We start from the raw sequence: 12136 nt of genomic DNA, 5'->3' as shown, positions 1-12136 counted from the left end.
ACAGAATAACTGCCAATAAAATGACTAAGATAAGACGGATGCTCAGCTGAAGAATCAGGATCATAGAAGAATCTTGCTGCAACCACAAATGGCCAACAAATTTATGAGGGGAAAAAAGTGTGCAGTTTTATTAGCAATCAGGGAAATGCAAATTAAACCCATAATGAGATGTTAATTCACATCCACCAGATGAAGGCAAATTAAGCAAATGAAAATACCAAGTGTTGGTGGAGACATGAAACAAAGAAGATTTTCATAAGCTCCTGGTGTGGTGCTATAATAGATGTAGTATACCATTGCCTCTTAATGTACAGATTGCTTTTTCATGACTCAGCATCTCAATACCTCCACGTACACCTGGAAATGATGGTTAATTTGTACTGAGAAATGTGTGTAAAAAATGCTTAAATCATAAAGATGGAACCAGAAAAATTGGAACTCAAAATAGTCTATCAATAATAGCTTAGTTAAGTTAAAATCAGTTAATGTCACGGAATATTACACAGGAGAATGACTGGTTGTAATTATATGCACGTACACAGGTAGTCTCAGATACATAATGTTTACTCATAAATCAAATCAGAAAAGATATATTTCTTTGATTAAAATCACATGTTAAAAAATAGTGTATTAAAGAAAGATGCATCTGCAGCAACGTGACAAAATACAAGGATTAATTAACACAAAATTCAGGACTGTCAGTGTCTACATGGCTTTCCATTTTATTATTGCTATTATCTTTAGTGTTATTATTAATTACACTAGATACTATATATTTGTACAGTTTATAATTTAAGTAAAGTAGGTGGTGTTGAAACTACAAAAGTACTAGCATTGATCTAGTCAACACCTCCAGTTAACAAGAAAAACTGTGTTTCTTGAAGCCGAATGACAACCAAATTAATATATCAGATTTCAGAAATACCACAAGCCTATTAATTACATAAATTAAGGCCTTTCCTTTAATAAGGGACTTGGATCCCAATTTAGACTCTCTTTTCTTACATGAAAGTCAATCTTTCTAAAACTGAGCAAAACAAAATGGAAAATGACAGGGAAGAATTTCAACTGGACATAACAATGTAATGAAAAGCTACTTTCTGAATCTTGAATCATTATTTTAATATGTCATAATTAGAAACTTATGTCCTAAATTTTAAAAAAAGCAACGCTGTATCTTCAGGTCTTCAGAAACTATCCTTATAATGCAACACCTTTATCACAGTGATGACTTATATGACATATAGATTAAAGTATGTCCTACCTCATAAAAGACAATTGAGTGTAGAAAATTTCTAAAAATCTATTGCTGAAATCTAAAAGTATTGAGACTTAACAGGAAACTCCATTTATTAAGGCAAATGGCCAGAGTTAGCATCATTCATATCACATCAAACTCTTTTATTCTTCTATGAAAATGTAAATACAGATTTAAGAATATTTTAGATAGCCCAGAATAAATTATATGATAGTCTTTCTTATTAGGTCACAAGTCTCAACAAGGTGACATTTTTAATAGATAACATCATTAAAAAAAAAAGAACAACAAAACAAAACAGTAGAACAGAACATGTTTGTCTTAGGTAGTCTGGAGAACTGTCTCAGACCAGTATGTAAAAAAATACAATAAGGGGGACTGGAGCCCTGCAAGGAGAGCAACAGAACCAAAAAAACTGGGAACAGGGATCTTTTCTGAGACTGATACTCCATCTAAGAACCATTCATGGAGATAAACTAGAACCCTTGCACAGATGTAGCCCATGGCAGTTCAGTCTCCGACTGCCTCCCTAGTAAGGGGAACAAGAGCTGTCTCTGACATGAACTCAATGGCTGGCTCTTCCTGAGGGGGAAGGAGCCTTATCAGGCCACAGAGGAAGACAATGCAGCCAGTCCTGATGAGACCTGATAGGCTAGAATCAGATGGAAGGGGAAGAGGACCTAACAGTGGACTGCAGAAGAGCCATGGGAGGAGAAAATGGAGGGAAGGCAGGACTGGGGTTATAGCTGGGATACAAAGTGAATAAATTGTAACCAAAAAAAAAAATGAAAAATTAAAAAAAATCATAAAAAGAAAAAAATACAAGGAAGAAATTTCTAAATTGCAACAAATGTCCAGGAATTAAATTATCTATAATTTAGTAACAAGAATTTACAAAATTTGTTTTTGTGAAATTAAGCATATATGTATATATGTGTGTTTGTATATACATATATGCTTAATTTCACAAAAATTAAAAAATACACACATACACACATATATGCTTAATTTCACAAATTTAGCCTGAAGTTAAATATAAATATATGTGGTTAAAAAACAAAAGTGAGTTATGGATATGGGGCTCCAGAATTTTAGCTGAAAAGAGAAATCTCCCACTCACATCATGCTCTAATCATATACTTGGGAAATATGGTCAATAAATAAATGATTTGTGCATTTCCTTGTTACTCTTTCCCCCCAAGGTGTGAAAGCTGTGCATACTGTGGTTGTTTAAAACTCTTAGCAGAAAGCAATATATAATCATATGACCTTGTCAAATTACCATCAGTACTGAAAAAAAAAGAGGTATGTTCAACCATATACATTATTCCATATTTATAAATCACACCATAGGACAAAGTTAGAACATTTCTGAACTATCAAGAAAAATATTTTTATTTAAAGGTTGTTTTTTTTCTTTTTTTAATTTAATTTAATTTTATTAATTACACTTTATTCACTTTGTATTCCCCCATAAGCCCCTCCCTCCTCCCCTCCTGGTCCTACCCTCCCTCTCCCTTCTTCACGCATGCCCCTCCCCAAGTCCACTGATAGGGAAGGTCCTCCTCTCCTTCCTTCTGATCTTAGTCTATCAGATCACAAGTGTTTTTTTGTTGTTGTTGTTTTGTTTTGTCTGTTTTTTTAACCCCAGGATAAATTTGTCTAAAAACTTTAGAGCTCTATTGTAAGTTTGACCATCAGTCATCCAACCTGTATTTCTTTAAGTTACTATACTTGTGAACCTAAGAAATATACAGTGAGGGAGTTGACTGTCATGTGGGAGAAGTAAGCATGTGGTTTGAAACTGCTGCAATTTACCTGAGTGCGGTGATTATAAAGGTGCATAATAATTTGCATTTTAATTTTTTGCTGTTTGTCACTTCGCATATGTAACATGTAATTTTGTCTTGCACATTTTTATTGGTCTACAGGGAAAACAGTCTAGATTGCTTATTCTTCTTCATCAGCAATTTGAAGATCCACTTTATGAAGTCTTAGTTTGAATGGGAGTATCTTGATATATATATATATTGGGGCAAGGCAATGGACATTATGAAGTCAGTCAGAAAAGCTCTGAACCCTGCAAACCGGAATCATTGATGAAAATTAAAGTTCTATACTTCAATCTAGTAACAACTTTGTAACCAAGTCACATGACTAGGCTAGCATCACCCATTACCCTGAAGGGCTCAGTCCTTCCTCAAAGCTTGTGAACTCTAAAATGCTGGTAGTCCTAGCTAGGAGGCCACAGGTGAGTGTCCCAGGCTAACATTATTACTTAGCTCTTCTTCTCAGTACAGTTCATTCTTCAGTAAAAGAAGCAATTATAAGGATTTTAAGATTTATTTTTATGGCAAATCCCCATGTCTTCCAAAGTGTAATAAAGCATGTTAAGCACAATGCTTATGGAACAAAAACATGATTTCTCAATGAGAAGTGCTTTACTGAGTTGCATCTCGAAGGGTGGCCTTGATGCCATGGTGTTATGTGAAGAGAACAGCTGGTTTACTCAAGGATAGGCAAGAGGGAAGCAAACAGCCCACAGGAGGTCACTGAAAACTTCATGGGTTGTTGTACACATATTGAGTTTGGTATATTCCAGTGTTCCAATCCTAAAGCAGTGGTATCTTAAACCAGGTTTCTCGAGACCTTCACTGTATTGTCATACTCACACAGAGAAGGAAGAAAAGGGACTGTCATGTTTATATTTTGTAAAGTTTAAATATGCAGCATACTCTGCCTTCTATTTCAGAGATTAGGCTATTCTTCTAAAATAAGATGATTTCTTTTCAGTAATTAATAAAGCAATCATAAGTGGGTTAATGTCATTATTCTTTTAATGTAAACAACACTAAGGTATTCTAAGATTTACATATAGAGTTCATCTACAAGATTATCAATTAAGACAGATAAAAAATTACCATCTGAGAAGATACTTTTGCAACAAATACTCAGACACAGCAACCTGTTTCTAATTTGGCATGAGTTTCTAATGGTAATAAGGGAAGCCAGAAAGCTGGCTTGAGGCCAGCCATACTTTACTAGTAAAATCATGAGTGTCCTTACTTATACAGTTGAAGGAGAAGGCAAGGGCCTGTGGAAAGCTGCTCTCTGTGCAGGTATCACTGTGTTTGAACTAAAGACAATGATCCACAGCAACCATATTCTTCACTAATTATCATGTGGGGGGGAAATGGGAGGAACAATTATGTACATGTGTAAACACATGGTTTAAGATGGTAAACTCTCCAAAGAAATCGTGAGACTATTTATTTTTTAAAAATATCATCTTAGAACACAGTCTCTCCTGGAAAGAGACAATTGAAAAGCTTCAGCCCTTCCTTCAAACATTCAGAGACAGGGAGGGTAAAAGCGGGACCATGATGACAGGATTTAAATCAGCCCCTATGCACACGATAAAGATCAACCTGCAGTACATGGCATCACTGTGTGTTGCTAGAAACTCCTCAGGAACAATTCCGGTACGTAGGAGACACCTTAAAACAGGGGGTACATGCAGTCAGAAGCATAAGGCAGGAAGAAGATAGTTTCTTGTAAAAGATGGTTTTGCGGTATCTGTGCTGGGATTTCCTTAGGCTCTGTATCATGCCTTCACCCTTTCTAGAAACAAACAACAAACTTTCCCAGCTTCTCAGATGGATCACTTCCCGCAGACTCTTGTCAGATTCCTATTGGTTTAGAAGTTCACTGTATTCCAAAGGGACTGTCTGGCAGCTTTCCATTCAAGAATGAGGTCTGATGAAAACCCATCCTCCTCAATGAACTAAGGAAGTCTGCAGAAAGGTTAACTTGCCAGGGGATAAATGAAAGATGCTCCCACCGCCATCCACACACACGCACACAAACATAGAAGTTATAAATCTCCTGGGGAGGGTGTCCTTCAGCCCCTCACAACAGCCTTGCTGTCAAGAGCATTAAAAGCAAATGCACTGGGCCTAATATATTCACATATAACACACGTGCTGCCCATTTCACAGGCTTCATAACTCAGAGGGCAGCTGCTACGGGGTGGGAAATGGATAGTGTGACAGGTCACTGGTGATTTATACGGCAGCACTCACAGAGCTGTAGAGGGCCTGCTCACCCAGGCAACCCCAGGTCCTGACATCCTCTCTCCACCACACAGCAAGCCCAGAAAGAGCACTGGACCTGCTGCAGCTGCTGTTATGAAAAAGGAGCTGGACAGAGCAACCAGCAAGCCTCACTCCATTGTGTCTAGACTGCACAAACTCTCACCAAATGTAACTGACACATTCGTGAGTAATTAAATAATTAATAGGTAAACTTCCTATTTGATTCATTAGCATCTAAGATTCCCATTTTAACTGAAATCCTGAGACTCTGCCTGGTGCCTCAAAGCACATGGCTCACATCAGATAAAGAGGAGGGCATCCCACAAGAGCAAACTAAAAAGGCACTATTTCCCTCTCTCAGTTTCAAGTCCTCTGCACAGACACTGTTCAGGGATGTCCTTTTTGTTGTGGCATAATAATCTCATTCAAATCGACAAGTTTCACATTTTGCCTAGAAAGAGGAGAAGGACCAGTGCTTTTGTGCTAGTCTCCATAATCCTTTGTTACCAATCAACGAAGTCTTTAAAACCTTCTGCTGAGTGGGAATTTCAATGCCGGTGAACTAGACATTTGGCCTTATTAAGGGCACCTCCTACTGGTCCTTTCTTAGAGCGAACTATGCTTCTTTAGTGCCATGCTCCCAAATATTGCTACTGTGGAAAAGGGTAATATTCAGACAAATGAGCAAAGAACACCAGAGTGAGCTGAATTAGCAAGATCTTCAAAGTACACTAACCACTTTCCTGGACCGGCACAAATCACAGTAGCTTCATTTGCAAATAACGCAAATGTATTTAGAAATGGAGAGAACTTTAGAACAAAGATCAGCAGGCATTATCCAGTGACGTTTTCTTTACACATAGATATTTTTGTGTAGGTGTTTTGGCTTAGATTTGCTTGTGAAGACAAAATTTTGAGAAGAAAATTGAAATAAAAAACAAATAAATGAATATAAGAAAAATATCTTCTACTGGAAGGAGATATTTAATTTAGGAATTAAAAAACATATTGGATTTATCTCCATTCATCTACCCAATAGTCATTTGGGAATGGCTTTAAAATATTGCATAACTAACAACATTGTCTATTTTTGCACGCTTTGCTTAATTCAATATTGTCAGCCAGCGTCATCACTCCCTCTCTATTCTGTGGGCTTTCTGCTTTACAGGGAACCTCTCTAAACTTCTCTCTTTCTGTCCAGGTGCTCTCAAAGTGCTAGAGAGAGCACAAGTCAGTCTTCTGGGCACAAGGGAGGTCCTGCAGGCTCTGCCTGTGAGCATTTGCGGTTTAAGGAGGGAATTTTTAACACTTTTCATTACTGCAAGGGTAAGCTATCCCCTACTCTCTCCACACCTTCCTCCCACCTTCAAAGGGAGTAATTACGGAGGACAAAGCTCTTGGAGAGAGGAGCCAGAAAGGAGGGGACCGCCCAGAGGGAGGAGGAAGGGCGGGGGCAGCTGAGCTGAGGGTGCGGGTAAGCGCGCGCAACCTAGGCGTGCACACAGCACACAGGCACACAGGCACACACACACACACACACACACACACACACACACACACACACATCTTGCCTCACTCTGGCTGCCTACAGAAGGATAAAAGCTCAGCGCCAGTGCGCCTGTTAATCCTGCTGGCTAGTGGCAACACTGGATTGGTGCTTGCTTGCTTCATGGCCTGAATCCCTTGACACACGGTGGAGCAACGCATTCTCTGCAAGCATTCTCAACCCTTGCTTCTTTCTGCAGGCGGGACCAGACAGCCGGAGTTTAGGACTCCTGGGAGACTGGGGACTTGGCTGCTGGGATTTAATTTTATTCTCTGTTAATTTCCAAGGCGCAGGTTGGGGAGCTCCTCTCTCCAACTCCTGGCCCCCGGCCGGAGCGGTCTTCGGATCTGAGGAAAGGTCGGCTCCGAAGGGATTTGCTTGCTCACACAGCAGCTGTTCTGTCTTCCCCCAGCGGACCGGCTCGCTGTATCCAGTGCCCACCTACTTGTGGTGGCGTCCCGCAAAACGAGTAAATCTTATCACTTTGCTCGTTTTTATTCTTTTGGGCACGGAAGCCCCAGCTCCGCATGAGGAGACTGCAGAACCCAGAGAGCAGCCTTGAGATCCTCCTCTCTCTTGCTTTAGCCCCTCTAGCCCCGGAACAGTTTTGCCATTTTTAATTAGAAACTATACTTGCCAAGGGCCAGGGCCAGGAGGCCTATTTCCCAGAATCTCAATCATCTGGAGTTTGGAGGTGTCTTGGAGATATTTGGAGCCCTAGCTAGCAGGAAGCATCCATCCACCGTTTAAATTTCAAATCCATGTCCCTCCTCCTGGCAGCTCTTCCCCTCTTTCGGCGCTGCTATGCACTCATCCGAAGTACTCAAAATGTATTTCTGTCTCTTTCTCGATTCTCAGTCAGCAAGTGCAAAAACTGCAAACCCAGGGTCGCACATTTTTACAAACACCACCCCCCACCCCCCCCAGCCGCTACATCCTGCACAGACTTGCTTTAAGCTCCCTGGGTATCATCCTCTGATTGCTCCTGTTACCCCATACACCTCCCTCTTCCTAGGTTTCTGAGGCTCCGAGGATACAACCCAGCTCCCTTCAACAGCAACACAGTCCTTCAAACCAACACAAGTGTTTATAAAAGCAAAGAGGCAGGAGAAGCACCAGATTGAAAAAGCGCGAAGGGATGCCCTAGACCCCACCAACATCCTCGGCCCCCAGGGGGAAAAAGTCTTCTGTCTTTTATCATCCGCGAGGAAACGGTGGGCAGAGCAAGCACCGAATATCTTATTTCTCTTCCAGCCTAATTCTACTCTCCAAATGAAAGGCGAAGAGGAATGGGGCAAGGGGCGAGGGAGCATAGAGAAGAAAGGAAAGGACCTCTTACCAGTGACTTGAAGATGCGCGCTGAGCAAGGAAGCTCCGAAGAGTACAAAAGCCAGCTTGGGTACCCAAACACATCCAAGACTATTCTCCATATTTCAGCCAACACCTTCGGGGCCGGGGGTCCTGGGCAGCGGTGGCACTCACACACATGCACTCACACACGCATGCACACATGCACACACCCGCGCCGAGCCCCTTAGGCTTCCTCCTCCTCTTCCTCGTCCTCTTCCTCCACCTCTTTCTCCACCTCCCCTGCGCCTCTTCTGCCTGCGAAGCCTTTTTCCTTGTCCAGGGACACAATCAGCAGCAAGAAGAGGCAGCAAAAAGTTCCATTTGGTCCAAGAGCTCCCGAACCCCGGTAACACCTTTCAGAACTAACTCAAGGAAACAGAGGGATCAAGCAAAAGGGAGACAGCTCTTCGCGAGGTTTTGAGGCATCAATGAACAGAATATCCAGGAGGGCTAGTGAGGAGACGCAAAGCAATCCCGTGGCTGGCCATGCGTTAGAACGTTGAAGCCGCTTCCTCGTAGTCGGTTGGGTAAAGTTGGAGAGAAAAATCCGCGCTGTTGATGCTGTCCTTTTGGCTTGTCAGAGATGGGGAACAGAGTAGGGGACGGAGTCGGGGGAGTGCCAGGCGGAGCGCTCTCACTTGTTACTGGGGTGTCCGCCCGTGTGTGAGCTGAGAGTTGGAACCTTACTATCCATTGATCCGGAGAAGTGGAGGGTTGGAAAGGAAAATGCGGAGACCGGAGGGAAACGAACTGGATCAGGCAAAGATTCCAAGCAATGGGGGGCGGGGGCCTAGAGAAGCTTAGGGGGAAAAAAAAAGAGCGGACGGAGGAGGCTTCCAGCAGCTGCGTTTGCCTGGTCTACATATCAATGCGCAGGGATGCCCTCTGTGGGCAAAGCGTGGGAAGTCACTTTTGTCAATGGAGCCAGCGAACATCACGAGCATCTGGAGGCTTTGCAGCAATCATGTTTGATCTTCAGCATTCAGGAAATTATTTTTATGTGACTGTAAAACCCAGGCGCTGTTTCACATAGGGCAAGTGGCCAGGCTTTTACATTCTTTTCTTCTTCATTGTTTAAAAGATAAATTTTCATTAAGGAAAAAAAAATCATTTAAAGCAACCCAGTTCTAAAAGTGGGAAACAGAATACCCAGAAACACCCCGCACCATAACCAAACGCTAGACGGCTGCTTCCTGAGGAGAGTAACAGGCACCTTTTCCACTGCGCATTTTATTTCATCCATGCTCACTCTCTCCAGGTGTGAGTCCGTTGTGTAGATATTTAAAGCACTTACCATATTCCCGGTGCCTTGATGTCTCCCTGGAAATGCAAACCATAGATTTAGCATGACTCAATCCCCATTCTCAAGGGTCAAGGAGGTTTTCATCAGTTGGGAGACAGGAGTAAGTGGATAGGTTTAAATTATTATGATAACTATGCTGATCCATGGGATGAGAATGTCTTCAGAGAGAACACAAAGCAATACTCCGGTCCCGGACAGACAATAAAAGAAGGGTATGTGTAAACACACACACACACGCACACACACACACACACACACACAGAGAGAGAGAGAGAGAGAGAGAGAGAGAGAGAGAGAGAGAGAGAGAGCAGGTTATGGGAAATCTGTATAATGTAGAAGTTAAGAAAACTGCTTCAAGCAGAGTTATTTGGCACATTTTATCTTCTCTGTAAGACATCAGGCAGCCTCCACAGGAGACGCTGTGTGCCTTTCATCTCCGCCCCACTCAAAGATGTTGGTGGAACTTGGAAAACAGCTCTGCAGATTTGTTAAAACAACGAACTAACAAGCAAATGAATTTACCCAGGAAAATAATGAATAGAAACTCTTACGAAAAACCTTCAGCCCCATTTGCCTCTCATTCTTCATCATGTGATTTTTTTTTTTAATTTTATTCCTTCTTTCTCTCCCCAACTCTTTCTTGTCTCAGATTCACAAGAATGTGAAAGGATAAAATGTGAATATCTATAAGGGGAGAGTGAAAAAGGAGAGGCATGAATATTGTGGGAAAAGATAACCTCCAAGGAAACACTAAAACTGAATGAGGATGCTTCAGGTTAAGACCAAACTTGTAGAGAGTCTTAAATGCTTTGTTGATATTCAATTTTTCAAAAACACTAAATCTTCCATTAGCTAAAGTAGAAGCTTCTAGAAATGCATGGCTGAGGTCTACAACATGACTTTAATTGGGTCATGAATCTTTCTGGAATATCAGTGTTAGCAGACTCCATGAAATCTGTGACATTCCAAATTTGTTATGAGGAATAATCAGAACTCTTCATAACAAATACATAACAAACATAATAAGAAGCACCAGGGTCAAGTGCTTTTGCTCTTGGGAAGGAACCTTTACCTTTCATTTAGATGCACAAAGTGACTGCTGTGACCATGGACAGGACCCCTGGGTTAGATAGCAGTCACGGGGTAAGAATTACAGTCTCTTCTTGAGGGAAACAAAGTCCTATATTCCACAGATAAATAAGCGGTAACCCTCAGTCGGGGACAGGAACTCAAAGGGTACTGTGTTGTTCGGGTTCCTGCAAAGCAGCGATTCTCAACCTTCATACAGTTCTTCCTAGTGGTGACCCAAAGCATACAATTATGTCATTGTTACTTCAGAACTGTAATTTTGATCCTTTTATGAATCGTAATGTAAATGTCTGATATGTGGTAGTATCGACCCACAGGTGGAGAACAACTGCTGGAAAAGTGTCCTATTTAGCCCAATACAGCAAGTCTAATCATCAAGTTATCTTCCCTGTGATCTCTGATTACCATGCCCAAATGAGTCCAGACCATCAGCCCACTGCCCAAAGAGCTTCTACGACAGCACATCATTTATGTCCCCTCAAATTTGATACTGCTGAGTTCCTCAGCTGATGACAAGAAACACTTCCTTATAATGTTTTCCCCAATGTGCCCTTCTGGAGCTTTGTTTAGGAATGTTCTGTTGAAAACAAGTTCAACATTTTCCACTCTGAAGAATTTGTGGCTCATACTTGGGAGAAACTGTGCTTCCTTTCCCTTCCTTTCTAAGGTGTCAGACACACTTCCCACTCGGCCTTCTTATTAGCAGAAAGAAAATACAAAATATATAATGGGGAGAGGAAAAACATAGGACCCACAGGAAGTACTTTTGTATAATCAATGCTCTTTGCGTAGTCTTTATAACACATGTTATTAAGAAGCCTCTGGGAGTTTTAAGACGTTAATAAGCCTTACAGAATCTGGACATTTATTTCAAAACCATGTTAGTTAATACTTCCTTTCTTCCATCCATACAGAACATGTTAAATGTTAGTTAGAGAGTATGGAGAAGCCATGCAAAATCTTGATTTTTCTTAGATTAGGCAAAAAATATAAGCCTGGTTAAAAGAATGCAATTCTTTTTAGTGTTCCAGCTGAGGAACTGAATTTCTTACCCTACATTAATTCAGGAAGTTAATTACCCCCACCCCCATTCTCCCAATACCATGGTCTGGTTTTGAATACCTTCGAAATGATAGTTTAGAAATTTATTTGCAAAACCAATAGTATCTAGTCAGATGGTACATATTACAATATGAATCTGAATATGCTCACGATCAGATTATGTGAACATGAAAATGTAATAAACTGCAATTTATTGACTTGTTTAAGAAAGCTAATTGCCTTACACATTCAGTCTATATGTTATCTACATAAAATATGCAAATCTAAATATGACAAAGTTATTGCTAGTTGTCTAATTTGCAATCATGGAGTAAGGACATTCTTTTCACCTTTTAAACTTTTTATTACATTAAATTTTTTATTTTGGAAGCATTTGCATATTTGACAGTGTACGTGTGGATATCAGAGGACAGCCTATGAGAGTTGTTTTCTAC

General features: G+C 40.9%; 1 protein-coding gene across 2 annotated transcripts in view; it reads right to left on the bottom strand.

Moving 5' to 3' along the window:
• The window catches only part of Dcc (DCC netrin 1 receptor), a 1165274-nt gene extending 1156267 nt beyond the window's left edge, over positions 1–9007 (bottom strand). For both annotated transcript variants that reach the window (XM_060377064.1, XM_060377065.1), the window contains exon 1: positions 8238–9007. In XM_060377064.1, coding sequence (XP_060233047.1) covers positions 8238–8328 — 91 coding nt within the window. In that variant the 5' untranslated portion in view covers positions 8329–9007. The remainder of the gene's footprint in view (positions 1–8237) is intronic.
• Between the last annotated feature and the right edge of the window lie 3129 nt (positions 9008–12136).

The sequence above is a fragment of the Meriones unguiculatus genome, chromosome 2 (genome assembly GCF_030254825.1).
Source record: "Meriones unguiculatus strain TT.TT164.6M chromosome 2, Bangor_MerUng_6.1, whole genome shotgun sequence".
In the NCBI taxonomy this organism is placed as follows: domain Eukaryota; kingdom Metazoa; phylum Chordata; class Mammalia; order Rodentia; family Muridae; genus Meriones; species Meriones unguiculatus.
This window is presented reverse-complemented; position numbering and strand designations above follow the sequence as displayed.